The sequence below is a fragment of the Cynocephalus volans genome, chromosome 3 (assembly GCF_027409185.1).
Source record: "Cynocephalus volans isolate mCynVol1 chromosome 3, mCynVol1.pri, whole genome shotgun sequence".
Lineage (NCBI taxonomy): Eukaryota > Metazoa > Chordata > Mammalia > Dermoptera > Cynocephalidae > Cynocephalus > Cynocephalus volans.
The window spans coordinates 146,298,989-146,324,639 of NC_084462.1; the positions used below are offsets into that span (position 1 = coordinate 146,298,989).

The following is a 25,651-nucleotide window of genomic DNA, read 5'->3' on the forward strand; positions in this document are numbered from 1 at the left end:
AGGTTCTGGGATCAAGATCTGGACATCTTTGGGGGTGTCATTATTCTGCCTACCACAGATGGTCTCAGGAAACTTTGTGTGTTTCTTAAAAAGAATGAGTAACTGTGTGTTTATTATACTAAGCCCAGACCTTAAATAGCTCATCCGGAAGACTGAAAACAGAAATCTGTCACACAGAAGAATTATGTACGGGTCATTTTTATAAATCGTACCTATGTTTCCTTTGTTAATTAAATATAATAATTGCTTGATTGCTTCAAAAATAAGACGTAAGAACTTGGAATCACCTAGTATTGCTTTCTGCAAAAGCCCTCAGCCCCCCAAAATGGTCAAGAACCATGGTGTCCCTGGATCCTCATTGTAATGTCCTTGGGAACCTGGTGGGGGATGGGGTAAACCCCATAAGAGTTCTTTTTGTTTCTCCTTTCTTATGTAGACTCTTTTAAGTATAAGGTAATAAGGGATATATTCCTGTTTTATCCTATGGAATATATCATCTACAAAATGCAAAGGAAGTGGTGGCAACATTGTGATACTTGTAAATCATGAACCACTTCCGTCTGAGTCTTCAGCATCTCTCTCCTAGTTTTTCTTGGCTTGTCGGTTCCCTGTTGGGTGCACCAGATGGTGGCTTGGGAAGATTGTTATCTACCCTCCCATTCTGTAATTACCAATAGCCCCCTCCCAAGTGGGCCAATTCAGCTTCACCCCAAACCCCCTAAAGCACTCCCCAATACTATCCTGCCTGACTTGCCACCCAAGCCCCTCCCGCAGAGACATTCTAGAGCCACCACCAGGGGTTCCACCCTATGTGATTTTCCATTCTCAGCCTGTTTTTCTTCTTTTCCCTCTTTATCTTATTTTTCTGGTTCCTTTTTATGCGCATTCTTCCTGGCTGTGTTCTCTCCTCCAGTTTCACCTCTGCCCCGTATCCTCTTGCTGCCCTCCCCCAGCTCTTTCCCACCTTCAGTGCTCTGTGTCACATACTCAGGGGCAGAAAAATAAAATGAAAAGGAGTCTGTTTCCAGAACTGTTGGCAAAAGTCGTTTGCATCATTTTATGTTGTGTCTTAAATTCAGTTCTTCTCTGGGTTTGGACAATTTCTGAAATCTATTGTGTAGACTCATGTTTCAGTGGGTACTATTAGTAAGACCATTTCAGTTTATAAAATGTTACTCTTCTAGCACTTGAATGGTTTGCATTTTAAAATGTGGTCCACCAGTTTATATTGTACAAGGTAACTAGTTTGTACACAACATCAGTAGGCCATTCTTTGGTGTTTTCAAAGGATTTCTAGGGAAATTTTGAAAATATTGGGGCTTTTTATTTTTATTTTCTAACCAAGATGTCGATGGTCTTTTATAAATTATTGTAGAGCTCATTTCTTACTACCATTTACCCTGTATATTAATCAGTTTTCTTTAGCCCGTTTATTCAATATAGCTAAATAAATAGGTAAGGTCACTGCAAAGAGTCTATTAAAATACATGGCCTAATACATGGCCTTCATGTTTATCCACAGACTAGACTTTCTCTGTGCTTTTCAACTAGATCCTACCCATATGGAGCCAGATGAGGTCATGGGCATTTTTCAATGACAATTGTCGGTATTACTCATTTAGCACCAGTGTTAGGGTTCTTAAATTACTATTTTAATAGTTAAAATATATCAATACTAGCATATTTTTTAAAAGGCTATGACAATTCCATGAACCAGCAACAACTCTTAAAACTGGAATTCTAGTTAAACATAATTTTAAATCTAGTCCTCATATTGACTCTAGGAGACTCCCACCATTGTAGCATTTTAGGCACTGTGCCTGTGCTGCAGAGCTCAAAACGTCACCCTGCACATCTCTCTTCACAGGGCACACATGGTGACCAAATGGAAAATACAATTCTTCTGAATGTAGCTTTGTGGTGCTCATTTTTACTAAGGATCTGTGTTAGGAACTGCCTAATTTCCAAATGTGGTTGGAGTGTTAGCATTTTATTCTCTCATATCCACCTGAACACAATGATCCAAATTCTTTTTATCAGAAGAAAAGAAAATATTAGTCCTATCTACTAATATGATAATCATCTCCAAAATTATCGAAATATCAAGGTGACCTTTAATAAACCTTATACAGCCTCTTCTGTAGACCGAGGTAGGCACCATTTATAAAATAATCCTCTGGGCCGATCGCGTGGTGCACTCGGGAGAGTGCGGCGCTGGGAGTGCGGCGACGCTCCCGCCGTGGGTTCGGATCCTATATAGGAATGGCCTGTGCGCTCACTGGCTGAGTGCCGGTCACGAAAAAGACAAAAAATAATAATAATAATAATCCTCTTGTAAACTGGACTTTGTTGAATCTAAGGAAGTGTATTTAGTGTAGTTAATAGTGGCTTATATAGAGTGTTGTAAATTTTCAGAAATTGGTATACAGGTTGAGTATCCCTTATCCAAAATTCTTAAGACCAGAAGTGTTTCGGATTTCAGATTTTTTTTGGATTTTAGAATATTTGCAGAATGCATACAGGTTGAGTATCCCTAATCTGAAAATCTGAAAGGCTCCAATGAACAAATTCTTTTGAGAGTCGTGTCATGCCCAAAAAGTTTCAGATTTTGGAGCATTTTGAATTTTCAGATTAGGGACACTCATCCTGCATTATTAAGTAGAATTTAACTATGCCTTTGCTGTTTCACAATGTAATTTGGATACTAAAACTAATGGCGTGGTCTCATGTCACTTGTCACAGAGTGTGGATATCAAGGGAACCCTAACTCATTCCAAATGTCAAAACAGTTGGTGATGGGCAACAATAATCAGCCACAATGTATATCGACAAAATAAAATTTAAAAAATAAATTAATTAAAAATTTAAAAATTAATTAAAAAATTTTTTAAAATGACAAAACAGGCTCCTCATCTCTCTCCCTCCCCCCCAGCCCACCCATGGTGTGTAGAAGTAGTCTCTGTTGATAACTGAATATGCCATGTTTATTCTTAAAGAGGTTTTCTGTTTTTTCCTATGACCATGCATTTTCTCTTCATAAATGTTCTTTTTCCCAAACTGGGGAACTGCATCACTATCACCATTATAGGACCACCCTCCCCAAACCACAGCCTTGGCTGGACCCTATCAGTTGGAGAGGTGAGGTCTCTGCCCCAGAATTCTTCCGTTGGACCCATGGAGCCTTGGATGGGCTCATGGGGAGGCTGCGTACACCTATGCAGCTGCATGCACAATTTGGTGTGTGTGTAAAGACAGCACAAAGTCATAGTATAGATTAAGGGATTCTGTGACCTACAGAAAGTTAAGAGTTTCTGTTGTGTAAGTTTTAGTTCCTGCTGAAAAGAATCAATTTCTAAAGAAGACATCCCCAAATCCAAGTCTAAATTGGAGGCTTTTGGGGTTGGATGGAATGGATTAGATCCTGTCCATGCCCACAGTCTGTGGGCTCTCAAAGAGTCAGCAGTGCCCCCTCTCAGTGTGTAGAGGGCACCCACCACCATTCCCACCCCTCACCTAGTGCAACAGATAAGTTGCAAATGTTGCCTGTGTTTAGGCTTCGGGTCAGGTGCTGACAGCACAAGATGAGAGGGTGTCAGTGTGTGTTGCTATCCCAAAGTAGAAATGCACCCAGGGCTGTCCCCACTGGGCTGGGAGAAGGGAGGGAGGGAGGGAGGAGCAGAGATCCTTTGATGATGACCCTCCCACCACCACCCCCCCAAGGATTTTCTTCCCCTGTTGTAATCATAGGATCTGCAGCGAGATATTGAACAACACAGTGCAGGGGTGGAGTCCGTGTTTAACATCTGTGATGTCCTACTGCATGACTCCGATGCCTGTGCAAATGAGACCGAGTGTGACTCAATCCAGCAGACCACCAGAAGCCTGGACCGACGCTGGCGGAACATTTGTGCCATGTCAATGGAGCGGCGCATGAAGTAAGAACTGGGCTGCCCCTAAACCTTTCAAACGTGGCCAGCTGAACTCAGCACACCCTTCAGACATCAATAACAGAAGCTGTCTGTTCTCCTCACTTAGAAGTGTGCCGGGTATTGGCAGAGAAGGCCAGTAGGTGCCTATTAAAGAAATTCTTCAAGAAAAACACAGTGTGGGTAATGTCTTTCCCAGTTCTCCTGCATCTTGTGGCATAGCTGGGGGCCAGCTGCTGTACTTCTGTTGGCCTAGCTATAAAGTAGCGGATGCAGCCCCATCTCCTGTGTTTTAACCTCTGCAAAGCAGGAGCTCTGAGGTGCTGGCACTCCCAGGAGGGCGGTGTACAGACAAGAAATGACATCCTGGTTATTTCCTGGCATCCAGGGTCTCTCCTACTAAACAGAGTGTAAGCAGTTTGGAATTGGGGCAAATGGAAGTATGAAAGCACAGGGTTGAAATGGGTGGCTTGTGTTATGTTGCTTTCCTCCTCTTAGAATTGAGGAGACATGGCGCCTGTGGCAGAAGTTTTTAGATGATTATTCCCGCTTTGAGGACTGGCTCAAGTCCGCCGAGAGAACAGCGGCCTGCCCGAATTCCTCAGAGGTGTTGTACACAAATGCCAAAGAAGAGCTGAAGAGGTTTGAGGTAAACAGTGTCTCTGTCCCAGTTCTCATGACAATAACCAAGCCTGTAGTAGGCTCAGGAGCTGCAAAGATGACTGCTTCTAACTGCCTGGCGTCCCCCACCTCCAGCGAGAGCTGCACAGTCCACAACCCACCCCCAGCTGCTAAGACAGCTTGGCCAGACATTGCCGATTTGTGCCAACTGCTATGCGATGGGCCTGAAAGCCTGTTCTCTGGCTAGCCTCAAAGGAACTGGTAGAGTCAGGCCTCTGTTGCTTGGCAGCTTGGGGGTTAAGCACTTGAAGCGGCTGCTTGCTCGGGGTCTGGGGGTCCTGGCACTCTGGCATGCTGTGTCTCTGACCTCTGTGCTGCAGGCCTTCCAGCGGCAGATCCACGAGAGGCTCACCCAGCTGGAGCTCATCAACAAGCAGTACCGGCGGCTGGCTCGGGAGAACCGCACGGACGCGGCCAGCAAGCTGAAGCAGATGGTCCACGAGGGCAACCAGCGCTGGGACAACCTCCAAAAGCGGGTCACAGCCATCCTGCGGAGGCTCAGGGTAGCCTTCTCTGCGTCACTGGGGCTATTTGTAGATGTTTGGGGAGAAGTGATATGGGATATGCAACAGCAAGCTGGTAACACAAAGCAACGGGTAGAAGATTTGATTTAAGGCTTCAGCTGTCTTAACATTCTTCCAACACAAACGAGCCCAAAGCTGCCAACTTCATATTTTCAAAGAGGGATTTGCATGTGGGGCTTCTTAGGCAGAGCCTGTTTATGTGATTTGTGTTCCCAAAACACACCCCCTTTTATAACTTCTGTAACCCCTGGGGTTGTGCATGTTAGTACACAGGCTGCCTGCAGAGTCTGGGCACCGTTTCACTCGCCTGGTGAAGGCAACACACAGGCCTCTGGAAAGAGCCTGCTTTGCCCACCTGTCTATCTTATGTGCCCCATTGGTTCTTGCCCTGAGGAATATGGACAGAGTATATTAACGCATGAGCCCCTCTACATTGTGGAGGTTGGGGACGAAGGTTATTCTCTGAGCTTCAGAGCACACTGACTAACCTGAGGTTGGGTTTGGTTTTTGAATGTAAATATTCACCTTTGACTTCTGTAATTCAGAGGACATACTGTATAAATATTTGTGAGTCCAGATGTAAACTGAACGGACCGCAGGATGTAATTGTAATTCCTGCCTCTGTTTTCAGGGCAGAAGGCTCTTGAAACCATTCTAGGAAGATGAGAATCCAGACTTTTTTTTTAAAACCTCTCAGGAAAACATTATCTAGCTTTTCTAGTAATCTAGACAACTCCCTTACATTAATTTTTTTTATCTCCTGCTAATTTGACTGTTACCAGTCTAAACCCACATTTGGCACAGATGCTATGTTTATCTGAGAATTAGCTGCCCATTTATGAGGTAACCGGAGAGGCATCCTTTATTTGGAGGGGATAAATCTCCTCCTCTGGGTCTTCTTTCTCTGGGGAAACACATTCAGAATTATATCAGTGAAGGCAAATGGGGCACTAGGCCAGGCCCAACCCTGAGACTTTTCCATCTCAAAGTGCTTTTCCATCTCGAAGCTACTAAATCCTTCCGTCAAATAAAAGTTTCTGCAGAAGCCTAGTAGGTAAAAACAGGCAGAGTGCCTGGCCTGGCCCCACAGGGGTTTCCTCAAAGGACAGGAATATCACTGACTTCGGCTAGAGAATTACAGAATTTCAAATGCTTGAGTGGACCTTAGAGATCATAATGGACATTCTCACACCCTCCCTCACTTGCCAGCGTAGAAGCTGAGGCTCAGAGAAGTGGGGGAGCTTGTTTGGATCAACCAGTCAGGGCCAGATCCCAGGTTCCTGAGTGCAGCGCTTCTGGGGCTTCCTGGCTGCCCCAGAAGCAGTTTCTCTCTGAGGACTCTTGGGACCCTTTCATTTTGGCCAAAGATGACCTTGCTGTTTACGTCAGCTCTTGTTTTGTGGCCAGTACAAACGTGATTTTATTCCTATTTCACAGCATTTCACCAACCAGAGGGAAGAATTTGAGGGGACCAGAGAGAGCATCCTGGTGTGGCTTACAGAGATGGACCTGCAGCTGACCAACGTGGAGCACTTCTCGGAGAGTGACGCTGATGACAAGATGCGCCAGCTGAACGTAAGGGCTGCTGCCTTAGTGCCTCTCGAAAGAACACCCCTTTGCAGAGGAGAGCTGGCCATGTACAAATGTCACCTGATACTCTAAGGGCAAATTCTAGAATTCTTAAAGCAGCTAGGCTGCGTCCCACCTGTGTACTACTGGATTGTAGTTGAGGGGTCATTGGAACAAAGCCCTTTTTTCTCATTGTCATTTACAATCGGCCGAGGGGAGAACTCACTTTAGGTTCCAAACAGAACTTCACATGATGCTGTCTCTCAAGCACTTGAGTCTGAGCACAACATATTTGGCGTAACAAGAAAATCTGTATCACCTGTGGGGCCAAGAACACAGGTAGCTGCATTACAGTGTAATCTCACTATGGTTCTCTCCTTGGCTAGATTTTAGAAGCGGTTGAGAAATGGAAAGCTGCCTTCCCTCATGGCACCAATGAACGCTATTATTGTGTAGAGCAGAAGCAAACTCCCAATTGTGGCTTATTACAGGAAATTTTGTTTCCACCAAGTGTGGATAAGACAGATTCTCTCCCTCACACCTAATAACTGTAAATGTCCATTCATGTCAAACTTTTAGAATTATTTTAATTGGGAAAGTCAATGCCCAGAAGGAGGGAGGAAAAATATGTACAATTGTTTTAAATTAGTAAATTGTCATTGTCACTTAGTTAATAATTGATGAAGCTAAAGTACTAGGTGAAGGAACAAGACAATAATGACACGTGGATTTTTTTCCCACGGTCCTGTTATAAGAAACAGACACTGGATGCTCAGGGAAATTTTCTTTCTTTGAAGTCCTTTCTTATCTTCTAAATAGGGCTTCCAACAGGAAATTACATTAAATACCAATAAGATTGATCAGCTCATCGTGTTTGGGGAGCAGCTAATTCAGAAGAGTGAGCCCCTGGACGCTGTGCTGATTGAAGATGAGTTGGAGGAGCTGCACCGGTACTGTCAGGAAGTGTTTGGCAGGGTCTCCCGGTTCCACCAGCGGCTGACCTCCCACGCTCCGGTAAGGGGGACAACACATACAGACGGCACTTGGGCTGCTCAAAGTTTACATTTGATTGAATTTTTAAAGAATTGGAGAACTTATCTTGTAATGGCTAATCATGATTTATTTTTTGGTAAAAAGGCTACACTGAAAAATTTTATTTCCACTTTTATTAGTATAGAGCCAAGATTACTGAAGGAGATGGGGAGAGGTTGGTTATAAAATTACTGCTAGATGGGAAAAATAAGTTCTAGTTGTATACAGTAGTGCTAGGCATCAATGATTAATAATAATTTATTGTATGTTCTCAAATGGGTAGGAGAGATCAAATGTCCTCATCACAAAGAAATGATAAAAGTTTCGTGTTGATGAATATGCTAATTACTCTGATTTGATTATCACACATTGTATATACATGTATCAAAATAAAACTGTACCCACAAATATGTGTAATCAATACGTGTCAACTAAAAACGAATTAATTAATTTAAGAAAAATGAAAAACACATTCCCATTACCCAGTGAAAGGGTGAAAGTTCTTGCTCCTCTGATCTCTTTTCAATGTACCTCTCAGTAGAGGGCTTTTCTGGCATGTTGTCACTGCCCCTCGAATTCATTGATAACCAATCTGGTTTTGATTATATTAGTAACTTCGTAATGTATTAGCCTATTCCTCAATCTTAGTGTCTGGAAGCTTTTAATATTTGTGTCTTTCTGATGCTTTGCTCTCACCTTTGAAGTGTTGAACACATCAGCTTTCAAAAGCAACTCGGATGTTTCTCTTGACAAGGGGCTTTTGGGAAGTTCAGGTGGAGTCAAGGCCATTATTCAAAGTTCCCTGCCTTTGTTTGCCAGAAGTTTAGTGATGACCTTTGACCAACTTTTTCTTTTTTGTGTGTCTCCAACTGGCCAACTTCAAAACGTTCTTCATCAGGTGTAGCCTCAAAAATTACCTTACAGTTCCTCATTTTTAAATACAGCAGTTTACAGTCATTCTTCTTACACTGGTAGAAGCATTACAACACAAGTAGAGTACAGGCACTGGACAGTAAGACTGGGGGAGAGTAAAGAAAGAACCTGGTGCATGTGGCCCTTGAAGTTGTGAATGTTATCCAGTCCACTCTAATGTCCTTTTGTTAACTGTTCTCGTTCTTGGAGGAACCTGCCATTAACCAGCAAAGAAACTTTGGCCACCATTTTCTTATCTTCTAAAGTTGTTTAACTTAGATTATCAAACTTCAGCTTTTTTCCTGGGGGAAAAAAAGCTTGAATTTTTGGAAAATACAGATTCTGGGCTCCCCTCCAGATTGTCTAAGCTGGAAGAACCACAAACAGGACCTGGGAACCTGATTCTTTTTGGAGCTGCCTTAGAAATACTAATGGCGGCTATTTTCAGAAACTGCTAGTCAGGCAGACTTCTAATGCTCCTTCTAACTGCAACAGCCTATGATTTAGTTAAATCTGAAAACTGGATACTCCAATTTAGGGCCTGGAAGATGAAAAGGAGGCCTCTGAGAATGAAACGGACATGGAAGACCCTAGAGAGATCCAAACGGATTCTTGGCGTAAGAGGGGAGAGCACGAGGAGCCCTCATGTCCTCAGTCCCTTTGTCATCTCGTGCCCCCAGCACCTGGGCACGAACGGTCTGGCTGCGAGACCCCTGTCAGTGTGGACTCCATCCCTCTGGAGTGGGATCACACGGGTGACGTTGGGGGTTCCTCCTCTCATGAAGATGACGAGGACGGTCCATACTACACTGCACTGTCAGGTAACAGCCAGGGTTCCTGGAGCCCTTGAAACTGGCCTGTTTAGCTGTGTGTTTAGCACCTTAGCAACATGACCAGCTCTCAGTGATCAAGAGTCCAGCCTATGGCTGACCCAGACTTCTGTGGCTTCAGATGTTCTGTCCTGCCCACCTCTTAACTTACCTGAGATTTGGCTCCCTCCTATTACAGGTGGAATGAAAGGAAAAAGGAAACAAAATTCACATTCAGACATTAAGGCCATTCACTGATGGCTCTGGCTGTTTGCCAGACTCATCAGTGATCTCTGCAGTGGAGTTTTCGGAGCATCAGCTGATTGAGTGTCCCGTTCTTTCTGTGTACACTCCCCCCACCACTGCTTCAGACCGTCAGAAGTTGTCTGGAAAAAAAAAAAATCCTGATTTTCAAAATTCTTTTAATAAAAAAGATGAAGGGTAGTTAGTTTTCTCCTTCCAGCTGACAGTGTTTATACTGTGTTTACTTAATACTTGGGCATTAATCTACAGGCACCTCCAGTGAGGAAAATGACATTATTCTTTTTCAGATGTAGAAATCCCTGAAAATCCTGAGGCATATCTTAAAATGACCACAAAAACTTTGAAAGCGTCTTCTGGTAGGCCCCTGCCCGTGCATGTGTCTCAACATGGCAGCACCCTGCAGCACACACTGCATCCTAAACCTCGCTCCTGTGTCATGTCTGACCTCTGCCTCTGTGGACACCATGCGCCTTGGTCCTTGTGTCATGGTGTATTTACACTGCCTCGCTCACCCATGCCTGCGTGCTCCTTACAAAACCCCACCCAAACCAGAGCGGTCTCGACACCATCCCCTTCCTCTCCCTCAGGCCTGTGCAGAAGGGAACTTTTCATGGTGCCTTTTTGGATGATTATTTTTCCTCCATCTAACTAAGGTCTTTTGGCATGGGCCAAGCTTTCTTCATGGTGGCTTGGTTTGGTACTATTTCCTTGCTTATGGTGATTTCCTCGGAAGAGGATGGGGGGTGAGTAGGTGAAGGTGAAGGTACTGTCACATTTGCCGCAGGAGAAGAAACCTTCCTTTCCTTGACTTGCAGCTCTAATCTTTATCCTCTGCCCCCGCCGCATCTGCAGTGGTCGGGGAGAGCCACAAGCAGCCCTTTGGTTCCCAAGTCCATCTTGACATTCACTCTTCCCCTCACTCCTGAGAGGTCTTCTGTCCTCTTGGCCCCCAGACCTGGCCTTGCTGCTCAGTGTCCCCAGCTCCAGAATGCCACTCAGCCCACAGCAGATCACACCTATGTCATGCTCCATTGTGAACCCATCTAGTGAAGGCACAACATTGCCCAGCTGCATGACTCTCATTTCATTCCCTTCCGGGACATACTCACATTTTGCAAACATGCATGCTTTGCAAGGAAAGCTGCAGAACTCATTTTTTTACTATCACTTGATGCCATGTTACCCATGACCTTTTTTGTGTCACTAATTATGAATCCTTTGGTTGGAGAGAATAGACTGTCACTTGCTGTTTTTTTTTGTTTGTTTGTTTCAGGTAAATCCATTTCTGATGGCCACTCATGGCATGTTCCTGACAGCCCTTCCTGTCCCAAGCATCACTACAAACAAATGGAAGGTGATAGGAATGGACCACCCATCCCTTCAGATTCCAGCACCCCTTATAAACCAGGCTATGTAAGTCTTGACTTCACTGTGAATATAACCCAAGTGTATAAATAATAGTTAAAATTTTAAAGAGAGAGATTTTTCATGTAAAATTGAATGTGCTCACTCCCCAGGCACATTTCAAGTTGGTTTTCTCATGGTGACAGTATCTCTGCTGAGCTATTAGAACCCTGTCATTAGAATCCTAGCAAAACTGACTAGATTTAGAGATAGGCTTCTGGCCAGAAACCATCTTTATGTGCATTGGTGTGATATAACAGTAATTACTACTGTTGGGTCAGTCGTCCATGGAAAGAGTGAAGCAATGTGCTGGCTTTCCTAAACTGCTGCTCCTGAGCTCCAATCCCAAACCTTTGTTATATTTGCCTTTTGTCCACAAATTCCATTCAAAAAATTGTGATTTCATATTCAGATCTGATGGTGTGCTTGGTGGATGTGGGTTTGACTCCTAGTCCTACTAATAAGTTGCTGAGGGGCCTTAAGCACTTTGCCTTGCCCTTGTAAGCCTTTCTCCTTGATGATTAACCCGTCTTAGGCAATTGTTGCTAGGATTCATGCATATGAAGGTGAAAGAAGGCCCTCAGAAGTGGAAGTCATTATTCCTCCTCCTGCATTGGTTTTTTGCTGTTTATAGTAGTGACTCTCCCTTCTTAGTTACATCTTCCTCAAGAAACTTGAGTTCTTCCCAAGCTCTGGTTAGGCATCTTTTGGGGGAAAGCCTAGGGCTTTTTTTTAAAGTTGGCCACAGATCATTCCCAGTACAGAGAATTAGCAACAAGATAGTTGAAATTTAAATGTCCCTTGCATTTTTAGTGCCACCTTTTAGAGAAACCAAAAGCAATGTAAGCATCAGTGGATTACTCAAAATGTGAATGGGAACTCTGTCTAGGAGTGAATATTGCTACATACTGGAGAAAGTTCTGTCTTCACATGGTCAATTCCAAGTCATTTGATAATGGGGTTGTCCATGCCCAATTCAGAAACTCTTCCTCTACCTTAGCAAGCAGTTATCATTGTTAATCTGTCCCTCTATGGTACAGAATAAGACTGGGGGAAAGAGACCCCAGCACCTGACCTTTGCTTTACATCCTGGCCTGGATGGTTTGGCTTCTACCAGTGATTACGTTTATTTTCCTCACGTGGCTGGTTTCAAAAGATCAACCCGTGTATTGTATCTAAAACCAGGCATGTCACCACAAATCTGAAGGGTTATTTTTTTCATTCCACACAAATTGGCCAAATGGACATGATCCAAAGAAAGCATGACTTTTCTAAAAGGGATACATTTATTTTGGGAAAAAACTGAATTAATAGCTCAATCAGTTTTGTGATAACAGAGGAGTCAGTGTGTGCAGTGAAAGATAAATGCTTGGTAGTGAGTGACCCTGGGAAGCTGATTTGTCCTCTGTGTGTTTCTGATTCCTGGTGATAATAACGCCAACCACCTCTACAGAGTGACAGGGAAGGATCATTAAAATTTTGTCAAACACTACGAAAAATGTAAAAGTGCTATCACAGTAAGAGCCTGGTCCTTATTTCTTGCCTGTTAATATGAACCCCCCCCCCCAGTTGTTCTTCATATAACCTTCACAATTTACAAATGGTAACAAAAATTGGCTCACTCTAGGTAAAGCTGCTGTTACCTCCAGGCACTGATGGTGGCAAAGAAGGCCCAAGAGTCTTGAATGGCAGCCCACAGCCAGAAGACGAGAGACTGGCTGGCATAGCAGGACAGCCTTCAGGTACTGCCTAATTGGCAGTTGTTGAGAGGGTGGAGTTTGGTATTTTGGGTTAGTTTACTTTAAGTCCTCACTTGAGGGAACATTAGGAATTCACCAAGTATGTAATTCACCAAAACTGCTGAACTTACCCTACAACAGCCAGTGTTCTTTTCAAATCAGCTGACTTGTATTTATGAATTAATTCCTAGGCAGTTTAATTTGGAAACTGTTCTTTAAATATTGACAAAAATGAGCGTCATATGATGAAGTGCATGTTTTTAATGACTTTACTTGTATGTAAAGATCAGGCATGAAAATGATGATCAAAGCATTGTCTTAGATGTCTCTTCGTTAGACTAGTTCAATAATTATAAAAGTAATTACTCAACTAAATCTAAAGCAGAGCTGATACCCCTGACCTGATTATTCACAGACCAAAGGAGAAAACACCCTAACAGCAGCATGAACTGAAATGCAGAAGTTGAGACCACAGCACATATTGGCAACATGTTGGGTTTCCTAATCTGCTCCCCACCTCATTCCAGTTTTTGTGGGAGGGTAGCAGCATAGGCCTTGGACCAGAGCAAAGGAAGCATGCAACCCCATATTCCAAACAGGGAACTCCCAAACCTGGATCTTCCTGCAAGAGACATCCCCTACAGGTTTTTATCATTTTGACCCCTAATTAGCTGGAGGCAGAGAAATCTGTTTGTATCATTGCTTTTTTAATTAGTGGCTTTTTATTCCAGGTGCCTTTGACAGATGGGAGCTAATTCAAGCACAAGAGCTTCACAATAAACTCAGAATAAAACAAAACTTGCAGCAGCTGAACTCTGATATTTGTGACATCACCACTTGGCTGGACAAAACTGAAACAGAGCTGGAAACGTTAAAGTTGGCAAAGCCTCCTTCTGATATTCAGGAAATGGAACTCAGAGTGAAGAGACTACAGGTGAGTTAGAGGTGTGGAGGAAAGACGCATTCAGAATATTAATGTGAATGCACTGTTAGGCTGGACGAACAGATCAAGTATGTTAGAGGCATAGGGGACAGCTTGCAGGTGGTGTGGTAGAGATCAGTCTTTTCCATTTCACTTCTGTAACTGGCAAGGACACAGATGCAGATTTTTGTTTTCACAGAACAGTGTCTACAAATGATCCCAAAGCCCAGAGCAGCATGGGCATGGGGTGTGTGACTCAGATCCCCAGTGCTGGAAAGACCTGACTTTCAAAGCACCTCTTGTTTCTTGTGGAGGCACTGGTGGCCACTGTCAAGCAGCTTAAAACCACCCTTCCAAACTATATGCAACAGTTCCAGGCAAGGCTAGTGGTGGAGTCTTCCCTGGAAGGTTTTGGGTTGGGGAGAACAAGCTCACCTACTGATGAATCCTATGATCTAACGTTACCCTATTATGCAGTTAGGATTTGTCACTCATATAATTGGCCCTGATCCCACTGGAACTAGCCCAGGAAGCAGGGGAGGGGAAGTTTGAGCCCTGCAGTTTGGGAGTGCCCTTAGCATGAACCTGAGCTCCTGAGACCCATGGCAAGGGTCTTGGAGTATCCAGTCACTCTTTATATTTGTACTTTTATTTTACTTTGTGCATTAATATGAGGGTCCTTCAAAACTCATGGAAAGATTCATATTACCTTTCAATTCTATTTTTCTATGAACTTTTTGAAGTACCCTCATATCAGGAGACATCATTCATCCTAAGGAATAACACTTCTGGGATACCTAAGAGCAAATGCAGGATAATTATGTCTACTTTATCTGGAAGACTTTTGATCTGGTCCAGAAATGTTAAGCCAATTGCAGAGCAGGGACTGTAGAGGTCAGTGGGGTCTCTTCATACCTCGGGTTAAGTCAGCCCCCAGGGGGCAGGCTCTGCTCTTAGGCCCTGCTGGCCAGTCGGCCAAGCTCAGTGACCTTGTAAGGCAGCTCCCTCACCTGATGCCTCCCAGCCAGTCACAGGCAAGATCACTCTCATTTCTGTGGCCGCCACTTGGAAAAGTGTGTAAGTCCCGTTACCTACTGAGGTTCTAAGTGAGCTGTCTTCACCATTTTCAGAGCACCTAACCCGATCTTCTCCCTCTGTGGTAGGAGATATTAAAAGCCTTTGACACCTACAAGGCGTTAGTGGTCTCTGTCAGTGTGAGCGGCAAGGAATTTCTGCAAACCGAAAGCCCGGAGTCCACAGAGCTCCAAAGTAGACTTCGCCAGTTGAGCCTGCGCTGGGAAGCGGCACAGTGCACGGTGGACAGCTGGAGAGAGGGCCTGCGACAGTCGCTCATGCAGTGCCAGGTATGCTGACTCAGTAGCCAGCTCCCAGAGCTGCTGCCAGCCCATGGGGTGGGAGTGGCAGATATTTTTATCATCGTCAGTCTGCTTGGGCATGTTAGAAAACGTGTGCTTTTCCATTTGTTTCCAAAGAGGCCCACTTGCCATCTCAGAGACCCAATGCTTGCCCTGAGGATCCTGCTCTGTTGCCCAGGCCCACACTCATACCTGCAGTAAGCATTCCAGCAGGCGTAACTGTAGGTCAGAAATGCCACCCCAACACTGCAGGACTGTCTCTGTCCTTTTGCTAGAGTGATTAAGAGACCTGGCCCTAGAACAAAGGAGCAGTTTAACCCAGCTCTACAGCTTAGTAGCTCTGTGACTTTAGGCAAATCATTGAACCTCCTAGACCTCAGTTTTCTCATCTGAAAAATGGGAATCATTTTAGTGCCTACCTTACAGGGTTCTTTTGAGGACTAAATGAGGTGGTGTGTGTGAGCACAGCCCATCCTGTTGGGTTTTCTCTCTTGGCCGTTGAGTCCAGCGGAATTGTCACGTAGCATGTGTGTCTTCATATTTCTATACGCTCAGCTGGGGCATCCTGACACCTCACCTTTCTGTTCCTACTCTTCACTCAATGCCTCCTGGGACTGTGCTAGGTGCCCTTGCTCTCCTCCCCTGCTTTCTCTTTCCCTTGCTTGGTGGCCCTGGCACTATAATTTAAGTCTGACCCTTTTATTCACTGGATAAGACAAGCCGAGCAAATGACTGTGATAGATTAGAGACAGCAAGCTGCCTTCCTCTTCCGTAGTTCTAAGAAAGGGTTCTACGTCTGCTGATGTGTGTTGTTTTTTAAGGACTTCCACCAATTGAGTCAAAATCTGCTATTGTGGTTAGCAAGTGCTGAGAACCGGAGGCAGAAGGCTCATGTCACCGACTCAAAGGCAGACCCCCAGGATCTCCTGGAGTGTCAGAAAGAACTAATGGTAAGTCTCTCCCCAGGGGACTTTGCACTGCCCTTGGCCTCTCGCAGCTCTGGAGGTTGAGTATCAGGCAGCCTCACCTGTTTCTGTCTGTGACTCCTGAGTTCAGCCCTCCTGTTCCAATCGGTGTCTGCTGAGCTACCCTTTGTAGTTCTGAAGCACAGTGACTTGCAGGGATAAAGAGCCAGGGTCCAGAGCAAGAAGTCTTTGAGACTCTCAGGAATGGGAGACAAAGGTGTTTGCAGTAGCCTGAGAAACTTAACACCATTTGATAGAAGTATTTTTTCCTTTGTGAATACTGCTCACTGGGGGACTGTATGGTGTTCATTTGCTCTGCAGCCATGCTGAGCCATATAGGTTTTTCTCTGTCCACTAGAGAAAAGCCTTGCTTCTTGGAGGAGAGTTGTGTTTTCATATATTTATTTCACTAACGAACCAAGCTGAGATTTTATTTAGTTTAACTTATACTCAAGGTGACATTTTTATCCATAAATTTGTATGTGGTTTAATTTTAAATGTAATCAGAGTGCTGGCTGTTGTGGTAAAAAACATTTTTGTACTAAAATCTTTGTAAAGCCTCACTGTCTGGGGCAGCAGTACACAATAGAACTTCCTGCAGTGATGGAAATATTCCACATCTGCACTGTCCAGTGTGGTAGCCACTACCACATATGGCTATTGTGGCTGAAAGGTGAATTTTTAATTATAAATAATAGCCACAGGTATCTAGTGGCTACCATACTGGATAGTGTGCAAGATAACTACTCTTAACCATTCAAGCTAATTACCCTGCTGCATACCTCCATCTTTCTCAATAGTATGCTTAAGATGCTGTTTCTCCATTTATCGACTTCAGGTTTTACCTTGACTTCCTGCTGTAGCAGATGAGGGCCTGGTCTTCCCAGACCCCACCACCACCCACCAGTCACTTCTTTCCTTTAATTTCTCCATCATCACAGTTGTCTTCAGAGTGAAAAGGAATAAAAATCAGGGGCAGGATGTAACCTACTTACTATCTAAACAAGGCTAGGCTGGAGGACACAGGCAAATATGAGAAGTAGAAAGTTCTGGAGTTGAGCCCCACCCCATCATTCATCCTGGAACTTTCCTAGTACTGAGAAAGCCCCATTTGGCCACACTAGTTTCCCTTCTGACAAGGGAAATAACTGTTTCCCACTTATTTTCAGCAACTGGAGAAGGAGCTAGTGGAACGTCAACCTGAAGTAAACTCCTTACAGGAAATTTCAAACAGTCTTCTTATTAAGGGGCACGGAGAAGACTATATTGAGGCTGAAGAGAAGGTCCATGTTATTGAGAAGAAACTGAAACAGTTACTTGAGCAAGTGTCCCAAGATTTAATATCCTTGCAGAGAAGCCAGGTGAGTCCACTTGTGGCCTTTAAATTAGAAGTAATCAGGAAAGAGCGTCGCAGCCTTGTTGTGGGAAGGATAAGCGAGTGAGTGGCAGGTGGTCTGAGTGAGGACTCAGGTCATGGCCCTTTCTAGCTGTGTGGCCTTAAAAAGTTGCATAAGCTGTTTGACTCTGTTTTTGTATTTGTAAAAGGAAGATAATAGTACCTACCTATTAGTATGCCTGGGATTATAAAAAACAAGTCTAATCCGGCTGTCACTTCTGCCTTGCCTTCATGTCAGACTCAAGTCTTCACTTTCTAACTTGACACATTTCAAGTCCTCTTCACTGTCCTGGTCACTCTTCTGACTCTCTCATTTGTCTACTTTCTTCTCTCTCTCTTTTTTTTTGTGTGTGGATATACGTTTTAATTTCTCCTGGGTATATATGTAGAAACTGCTGGGTCATACAGTAACTCTTTAACATTTTGTGCAATCACCAAACTGCTCTCCACAGCGGCGGCGGCATGATTTTGCATTCCCAACAGCAATGTATGAAGGTTCCAATTACTCCACATCCTTGCCTATACTACGTGAAAGAGGAAAAAACCTGTTTTTTCCCCTCTCTACTCACACACTTAACACAGAACACTTCTGTGACCAGATGTGTAGAGGTATTTACACACACCAAGCAATTCTCCAGTGGACACCAACTGGGTGTCCTACAATTCAATTCAGTTCTAACGCTATCTACCTGAAGATAAGGTCAGATCCCACAGATTATCGGCTCAATCCTACAAGACTGCTCCCCACTTCCAACACCAATCGCAAGTAGTAGGTTGTCACCTATACTTCGGACCGACTGGCTATAAATTGGGGTTCCCATAACTACCTCCTTGGGTTTAATTTTCTGGGATGGTTCACAGAACTCAGGGAAACATGATTACCAGATTATTATAAAGGATATTACAAAGGATATAGATGAACAGTCAGATGAAGAGATGGGTGGGGGAAAGTATGGAGGTGGGGGTGAGAAGCTTCCATGCCCTCTCTGTGTGTGCCACCCTCCCAGATCTTCCATGTATTCTACAACCTGGAAGCTCCTACTTTCTTTTTAAAAAATGAATACCTAAACCACCTTACCAAACTTAGGGCAGTCTGTCCCCTCCCTTCTAGAGTCTGTGGGGCCGGCCCGTGGCTCACTCGGGAGAGTGCGGTGCTAATAACACCAAGGCCCCGGGTTCGGATCCCATATACGGATGGCCGGTTCGCTCACTGGGTGAGCGTGGTGCTGACAACACCAAGTCAAGGGTTAAGCTCCCCTTACCGGTCATCTTTAAAAAAAAAAAAAAAAAAAAAGACCTTCTAGAGTTTGTGTATTTCCTCCTATGAACCCAAGCCCAGGTTGTCTTGATGGCCACAGAGTTGCGTCTATGACCTGTGGTGAGCTTACTGTCACCTGAAACTGTTGCTGTTCCGTCTTGCTGCTGCTAAACTCAGTCTCCCCTGTTGTGTGCTATGGGCTTTTAATGCAAATGGGTGGCCTTGACTTGGCTTTTTTCCCTTTTGTCTGAAAAAGACTCTGATAAAGTAGGGGCTAAGAGCAATAAAAGAGCCTCCTGTCTTTAAGAAAAACCTAAGCTAGGGGAAGGAATGAGCTGCACCGTGAGGAATATGCATGAAGCACATTTCTGTGCTCTTGAAACCATTCAGAACCTTCTGTTTCCTTCAACTGAACCATTGGGGTCTGAATTTCAGAACCCCGACCCATCTCTGCGTGACTTTGATGAGGTAGATGCTGGGGACCAGCCTCAGGCCGCGTCTGTGCCACCTCCCCTAGTGAAGGTAAGAGGCCCTTCCTTCTGAAAACCTCACAGGTTATTTTTTAAGTTACTGAGATAACAGGAACTTGGGACTTCAAGGTCCTATTAGATATTTCATGACAGCACAGAACTGCTTTAACCTGCTGATCAACGAAGAGGCTTACTCTAAAGATTAAAAATAAAAGTAAAATACACTTTCTAAGACCTAACTCAAAGGCCCTCTTGTCAGTTACTCTTCTTTGGAATTGTAGAAGGTTGCGAAAAATGAAAGCCCTTGCAGCATTGTTGAAGGGATTTCTTGATTTGTCCATTAAAAACAGATGAACAAACTGCACTGTGAAACTCTGGATAGTTTAACAAACCCAGTTATTTCCAATCTCATAGAGCTTAATCTCAAATGTGTTACTCTAGTCTCAAAAGTTTGGCAGAAAGATGACCTAAGGAATGTATATAACTTAAGAAAGGACATTTTGTCATTGATAGGTAAACTGTCTTCAATTTACTAATTGGATTTTTTTAATGCAGCAGTTTGGAGCGGAGAGAACGACAAAAGGCGAGAATGAGACAGACAGAAGGTAACAGGGCATTACAGTCACAGCAGTGAGTGCCCTCTCCTGTTCCACACTCTCACACTCTTGCCAATGCCAATATCAAGGTCCTTATAAAAATCTGGTTTTCTTTTGTCCGGAAAGGGCTGGCATCTCTTCTAAAACTGAACTCCAGCTGTTGGCCACATTTTAACCTCAGGTCCTGGGTTTCTTACTTTACATAAGCAGGGGGTCAGGTAACATGAGTGGGTTTTGCCTCTGGAACCTCCTGACCAGTGCTCAACCTCCTCTGTTGGCAGGGTGCCTGGCATCGCTGGTCCTAGTGGCTCACGGCCACAGCGCTCCTTCCTCTCCCGGGTGATCAGGGCGGCACTGCCCCTGCAGCTGCTCCTACTGCTGCTCCTGTTCCTGGCCTGCCTGCTGCCCTCCTCTGAAGAAGATTACAGCTGCACACAGGCCAACAACTTTGCCCGGTCCTTCTACCCCATGCTGAGGTACACCAACGGGCCACCCCCCACATAGAGGGCTCACCGGCCCACAGCGCCACACCACCAGCCTGTTTACCACGAGTGCCCTAGACCAATCTGAGTGACTTAGCATTGGCAATGTCCAGGGACCTGCTGCAGACACCTCCCTCTGGGTTTGTCCAGAGTGGTCTCTCTGGGGTCCAGGGCAGTTTTCAAATGAATTTCTTCCCTAGAGCAGAGAACCTGTGCAGCAGTTGCCCCAGGCATTTTGGCAAAACTAGTTGACTGGTTTTGGGATCTCTGGAAATGGCAGTTTCCTGAAGATCCAAGCACTTTGTGAATTCTGATTTATTTGTAAAATAGCATTATTATAATGTAGCTAATATGGTCAATGAACACTGGTGTTCATCACATAATTTATATTATAGAAACAAGCAACCAGATTCGCCTTAGAAATGGTTCAGAAATTCACATGCACCCTTAGCTGATTGAAACAATCATCTTTAAAATGTTTAGAATCAATTTTACTCCAATCAGCTAGCAATTTTGAGCTATAGGTTATAAACCAAAATGTTCTGTTTAGTACCTAGGTCTGCTCTTTTATATTGCTTTAAATTTTTAAAGAAATTATATTGCATGGATGTGGTTATTTGTGCATATTTTTTTTAAAAAAAGATGACCGGTAAGGAGATCTTAACCCTTGACTTGGTGTTGTCAGCACCACGCTCACCCAGTGAGCCAACTGGCCATCCCTATATGGGATCCGAACCCAGGGCCTTGGTGTTATCAGCACCACACTCTCCCGAGTGAGCCACAGGCCGGCCCATTTGTGCATATTTTTTAACAATGCTGAATCTGTATCAATACTGTAAACTTTGACTTTTTAAAAAAATCAGATTTTAGCTTGAGCTTTTGACTAATGTACAGTAAATGCCAAACTACAGACTTGATAGGGATGTTTTTGTAAGTTGATTTTCTAAGACTTTTCACATTGAAAGTGACACTTCAGGTTTTGTTTAACTGTTTAGCCATGGGGGGTTGGTACAGAAACTTGAAGCTGTTTGTAAGATGTACAACTCAGATGTTTCTCATTAAAAAACAAAATTAGCCAGACTTCTGTTGTACTGTATTATAATACAAAGCAATTCATTGGTATGCTTAGTCGTCCAAAGAACAAAAATATTTTTAAAATATTTTGGAGGGCTTTTTATTCTAAGTTTTATTTTATATTCTACTTATTTAACTTTGTACAGAATTACTTCTGGAATCTAGAAACCCACAATCTGTATGGAGAACCCTCTTGTATGGAGGTTCTTCAAAAAGTTCATGGAAAGATTTGTATTATCTTTTAATTCCATCTTTCCATGAATTTTTGAAGTGCCCTGGTATAGTGTAAATTACTTATTGTGTGGCCCTCAGACGCTGTAGGGAAAGGTGACTGCAGCATGGCATCAAGTGTGGACAGAAAGGTATCATTTCACCCAGTTTTTCCTATACCCAGCCCTTTTCAGAGCAAATTGATAGGTGATCAGGTCTGAAAATGTGATGGGCAAAGCCGTCTGCTTTCCATACAATTCTAGTACCACTGTCACTTTCCACCTAAACACAGAGGGTAAACATCAACATTTCTTCTTTGATTTGAAAGAAGTTACTGAACCCAGTTCCCAACCTGCATTGCTTGACACTTGGGAGGCACCACTGACTTAACACAATCTCAGTCTCCTGCTCCCTTGCCCTGCAAACCACAAATCTCAGGGGAACCCAATGAACCTTATTAGCACAGGAAGCCTAAGCTTTCCACACTGGTGCCCCTTGTAGGTGGAACATCCGTGAGAACTGTGCAGCTAAGGAGCAGCTCCATGTTTTCACTTTACCTTCAGTGTTCAAAGTTATCAAATTGTTGAATTGGTATGGAGAGAAAGGTGGTTTTTACCACATAACCTCGAAGTATTTTAACTCTTTAAAATAATTTATCTTTTTTCATAGATTACAATGATCTAGAGGTAAATTTAAATGCAGATGTTACCCAAACTTTTTCTATAAGCCACTGTGCTGGCCCCTGCTCCTTCTCCTGCTCCCTCTTCCATTCCAAAGGAAGTGATATTGAGGGGCCCTTGGGCAAGTCAAAGTTGCTGTGAAAGGAAGGTGCATTTCAAAGCCGCCTTGTCCCTGTCAATTCTCACCTCTCAGGATAAAGGACTTTGAGTTTTGAGCCCGTTTATCACCCATCCCCAGGGAAGCCACTGCTGCATGCCCCACTCAAAGCTCGGTATATTCCCAAAACACTTGTATATGAGATCATCTGTGTTTTACATTGGGGCAAATTTTTGTATCTTTCATTCCCCACACACAAAATTTTCAAATGACTCTTTGGCACTATCTATCTCTAAAGGGTAGAATACTAATTGACTCAGATGGGGGTAATTACAGAAAATCTACCCAAGTAATTGATGCACTGCACACCAGGACTTTTCTATTTTGTGGGCTGCATTTTACTCATACACACAATGCCTGCCCTTGTAAACCACTGCAAGTATGAGATTAGCTGACTAAAGATTAAATTGTTCCTGTTTAAGAAGTCTTAGAATAAGGCAGAGGTTTTTTAAATGCAAGCATTTGTGTTTATGTGCCTTTTCCTAGGAAGACTGTCCGTAGTTTGCATCAAATTCTCAAAGGGCTCTGTCAGCTGAAAATAGAATGGAATTCAGAATAGAATGTAGACACTAGTTAGCCTAATTACTGTAAGTTCTCATACTCAACTCCCAACAGATATATTTTTAAAACCAAAATTATGAAAACCACTTTATTTGTGTCACATTAAACGTATCTCTGCAACAGTTCCATCACCATTAAAGAGATACAGTAAATAAGTACTACCTTGAATGAAAAGCAAGTCTTAAAATCTGTTTTCACACAACAAACACATTTCTAAAAAAGTCAAAACTTAAAAACCTGCAAATGGCAGTCAGCAAATTAGTCTCATGGAACAAAGCAGGCATCTGAAAAAATGTCAAATTATAGCCAACCAACAGGTTCTGAGGTACACAAGACCACTGAATAATAAAGTTATAGGACCAATAGTCATGGCATATAGATACACAACAGAAAAACAAATGTGATATTGATTGTACAGCTAACAGGAACTGTTGTGGCCTGGCTAGCATCATCAAACCTTTGCTCTTCCCATAGAGGAAACCCAGCATCAAATAACAGTGGCTGGCCCTGCAAGTGAATAGGGTCCTTGGAATTGAAAAAAAAGAAAATACTCCAAAGCAACAAAAAAAGTGATAATATCTTACGTTGCAGAGAGAGTGCTACATCTTAGAGCTGCAACTGGAGCCAAAATTCCAGCAAGTTTGAGAGCTGTGAAGAATAAATGGCATGTGTTTTCACACTATAGTATACCACATTCCACAGAGAAGCAGCAGTGCCTAAAAGATGTGAGAATTTTACATGGGTAAATTTCCAAGGACTGTCTGTACCCCTTCAACCTGCTTGGGGAAGCAGTAACAGATAGGAGGTGATGCAGAATTCACTTGCTTACGAGCCTAGGATGGGAGAACAGGAATAATTCATCTTATTTTTTCCACCTGTCATTGCTGCTTTTATGGAAGGTTCCTGCAGATCCCATCTAAGCTGGGAAGGTAAGATCTAAAAGCACTGTAGAAAGCAACCATGACTTAACCATCTCTCTGTCCTACTGAGATTCAACTCAAGAAGCAGACTCTTACTGAAGCAAGTCCTGCAGGAGGAGCAATGCTGGCTGGCCAGGCAAGCAAAAGCCTTGAATTCTAGTCCAAGCTTTGTCATGAGTAGTTTTATGAACTTGCCCCTCTAGGCTTTAATTTTCACATATATGAAAGATGAAATTGAACTTCTGTGTCAGAGGCTTGTAAGCTATTACTGTATCACCTGCAGGGATGTTCTGGACATTGGGGACGGGTGGGTGCCACAGGTAGGCTCTACTTAAACCACAGCAGCACGCATGTCAGGTTGCACTTGAGGAATGGATTCTGAAGTTTAAAAAGAAAATTTTTTTTAACTAGCTCAACTGCTTAATCACGTTCATTCCTGGATTTGGACTGCCTCTGTTCAGCTCCATCACTCATTCCCTGTGTGACCTTCAGCAAATTTGTTTATACTCTCTCTCTCTCTCTCTCCCCCTCTAGCTTACATAGCCAGAAAATTAGGATAACAGTAATTATTATGAGAATTAAACATGAATCTGAGAGGCACTAGAAACTGGCACATAGTAAGTGCTCTACAAATATTTTTAGGCACCAAATGATGTGTTTTTATTAGTTTCTTTATATAACCTTTATTATGTTTTTAAAAACATTTTTAGCATCTTAAAGAAATGTACCAAATCTTATTAAATAAAAACATTTGTTTCAAAATAGACCTAGGAAGTAAAGGTTCACCTTGAATCTGGAAAGGTATCAACATATGCAAAGCTCCTTACCAGATTTAAATAAGAATCACACATGCTAGAAAATTCTAGAATTGCTTTAACTTAGCTTACATATGTATGAATATATAATATAGCTCTGCCAAAAATTGGTAAGTGATTTTTTTTCTTACTGAAATCTGAAATAATTGCCCTTCCAGCTGTTAGCAGGTAAAATAATCAAGATAAAGACAATCTCACTGCAAAGCTCTCATTGATTTTGCATTTTTGTTTTTAATACAGTTAAGACTCCCCGGGTTTGTTATTGGACTGACAGCTTTGTCTTGTGTTCCCACCTCAATTTTTCAAGGAAGATCTCTTCAAAATTATTTTTGAGTTGAATTCTTTGTAGTTAGTCCTGGTGGACAGTATGTAACAGGCCTGAGGCCAGAGAGAAGAGGTGCAGTGAGATGGAGGAAGATTAAGTTAGAACAAAATTCACTGTAACAACTCACTATGTGGCTCTCCTGGGACTGCCACTTCACTCCCAGGAACCTGTTAAGAATATGGTAATTTTTAATTAAAACTTACCTATATGACCTCTTATTAGATGCTCATGATTTTGGAGTTAAGTCCAAGTCTTACTTATCTCCTACAAAGAAGTTTCTCTTATTGAATGACCACTTACAAATTAAAATGGAGGAACTTAGACTGCCACCCATTTAAGGCAAAGGTCACTTTTCCATGATACATAAAATGTAGTTGGTTTCTTGGGGTTTTGTTTCTTCAATACTCAATTTAATTCCTGTTACAGTTGTCAGGTCCTATTTCCCCTCATTGATTGCTTCTAAAAACTTGAAAAAACTGAAATTCTTGCTTAGCAATGGGAAAACTCTTAAGTTGCCCTAAAGGAACATGGACCATTTGGAAGGAGTGATTATCCCCCAAAAGAAGACATTTAGAAGAAAGTAC

At 43.1% G+C, this 25,651-nt stretch overlaps 1 protein-coding gene across 4 annotated transcripts in view; it reads left to right on the forward strand.

Moving 5' to 3' along the window:
* Nucleotides 1-21,403, forward strand: part of SYNE2 (spectrin repeat containing nuclear envelope protein 2) — a 135,424-nt gene extending 114,021 nt beyond the window's left edge. For all 4 annotated transcript variants that reach the window (XM_063090614.1, XM_063090615.1, XM_063090616.1 and 1 more), the window contains 16 exons: nucleotides 3,748-3,935; nucleotides 4,425-4,575; nucleotides 4,928-5,110; nucleotides 6,569-6,706; nucleotides 7,520-7,714; nucleotides 9,183-9,465; nucleotides 10,005-10,073; nucleotides 10,991-11,130; nucleotides 12,749-12,863; nucleotides 13,592-13,794; nucleotides 14,946-15,146; nucleotides 15,980-16,108; nucleotides 17,293-17,484; nucleotides 19,213-19,299; nucleotides 19,803-19,852; nucleotides 20,125-21,403. In XM_063090614.1, the coding sequence (XP_062946684.1) occupies nucleotides 3,748-3,935; nucleotides 4,425-4,575; nucleotides 4,928-5,110; nucleotides 6,569-6,706; nucleotides 7,520-7,714; nucleotides 9,183-9,465; nucleotides 10,005-10,073; nucleotides 10,991-11,130; nucleotides 12,749-12,863; nucleotides 13,592-13,794; nucleotides 14,946-15,146; nucleotides 15,980-16,108; nucleotides 17,293-17,484; nucleotides 19,213-19,299; nucleotides 19,803-19,852; nucleotides 20,125-20,347 (2,547 nt within the window). In that variant the 3' untranslated portion in view covers nucleotides 20,348-21,403. The remainder of the gene's footprint in view (nucleotides 1-3,747; nucleotides 3,936-4,424; nucleotides 4,576-4,927; nucleotides 5,111-6,568; nucleotides 6,707-7,519; nucleotides 7,715-9,182; nucleotides 9,466-10,004; nucleotides 10,074-10,990; nucleotides 11,131-12,748; nucleotides 12,864-13,591; nucleotides 13,795-14,945; nucleotides 15,147-15,979; nucleotides 16,109-17,292; nucleotides 17,485-19,212; nucleotides 19,300-19,802; nucleotides 19,853-20,124) is intronic.
* Nucleotides 21,404-25,651: the final 4,248 nt, after the last annotated feature.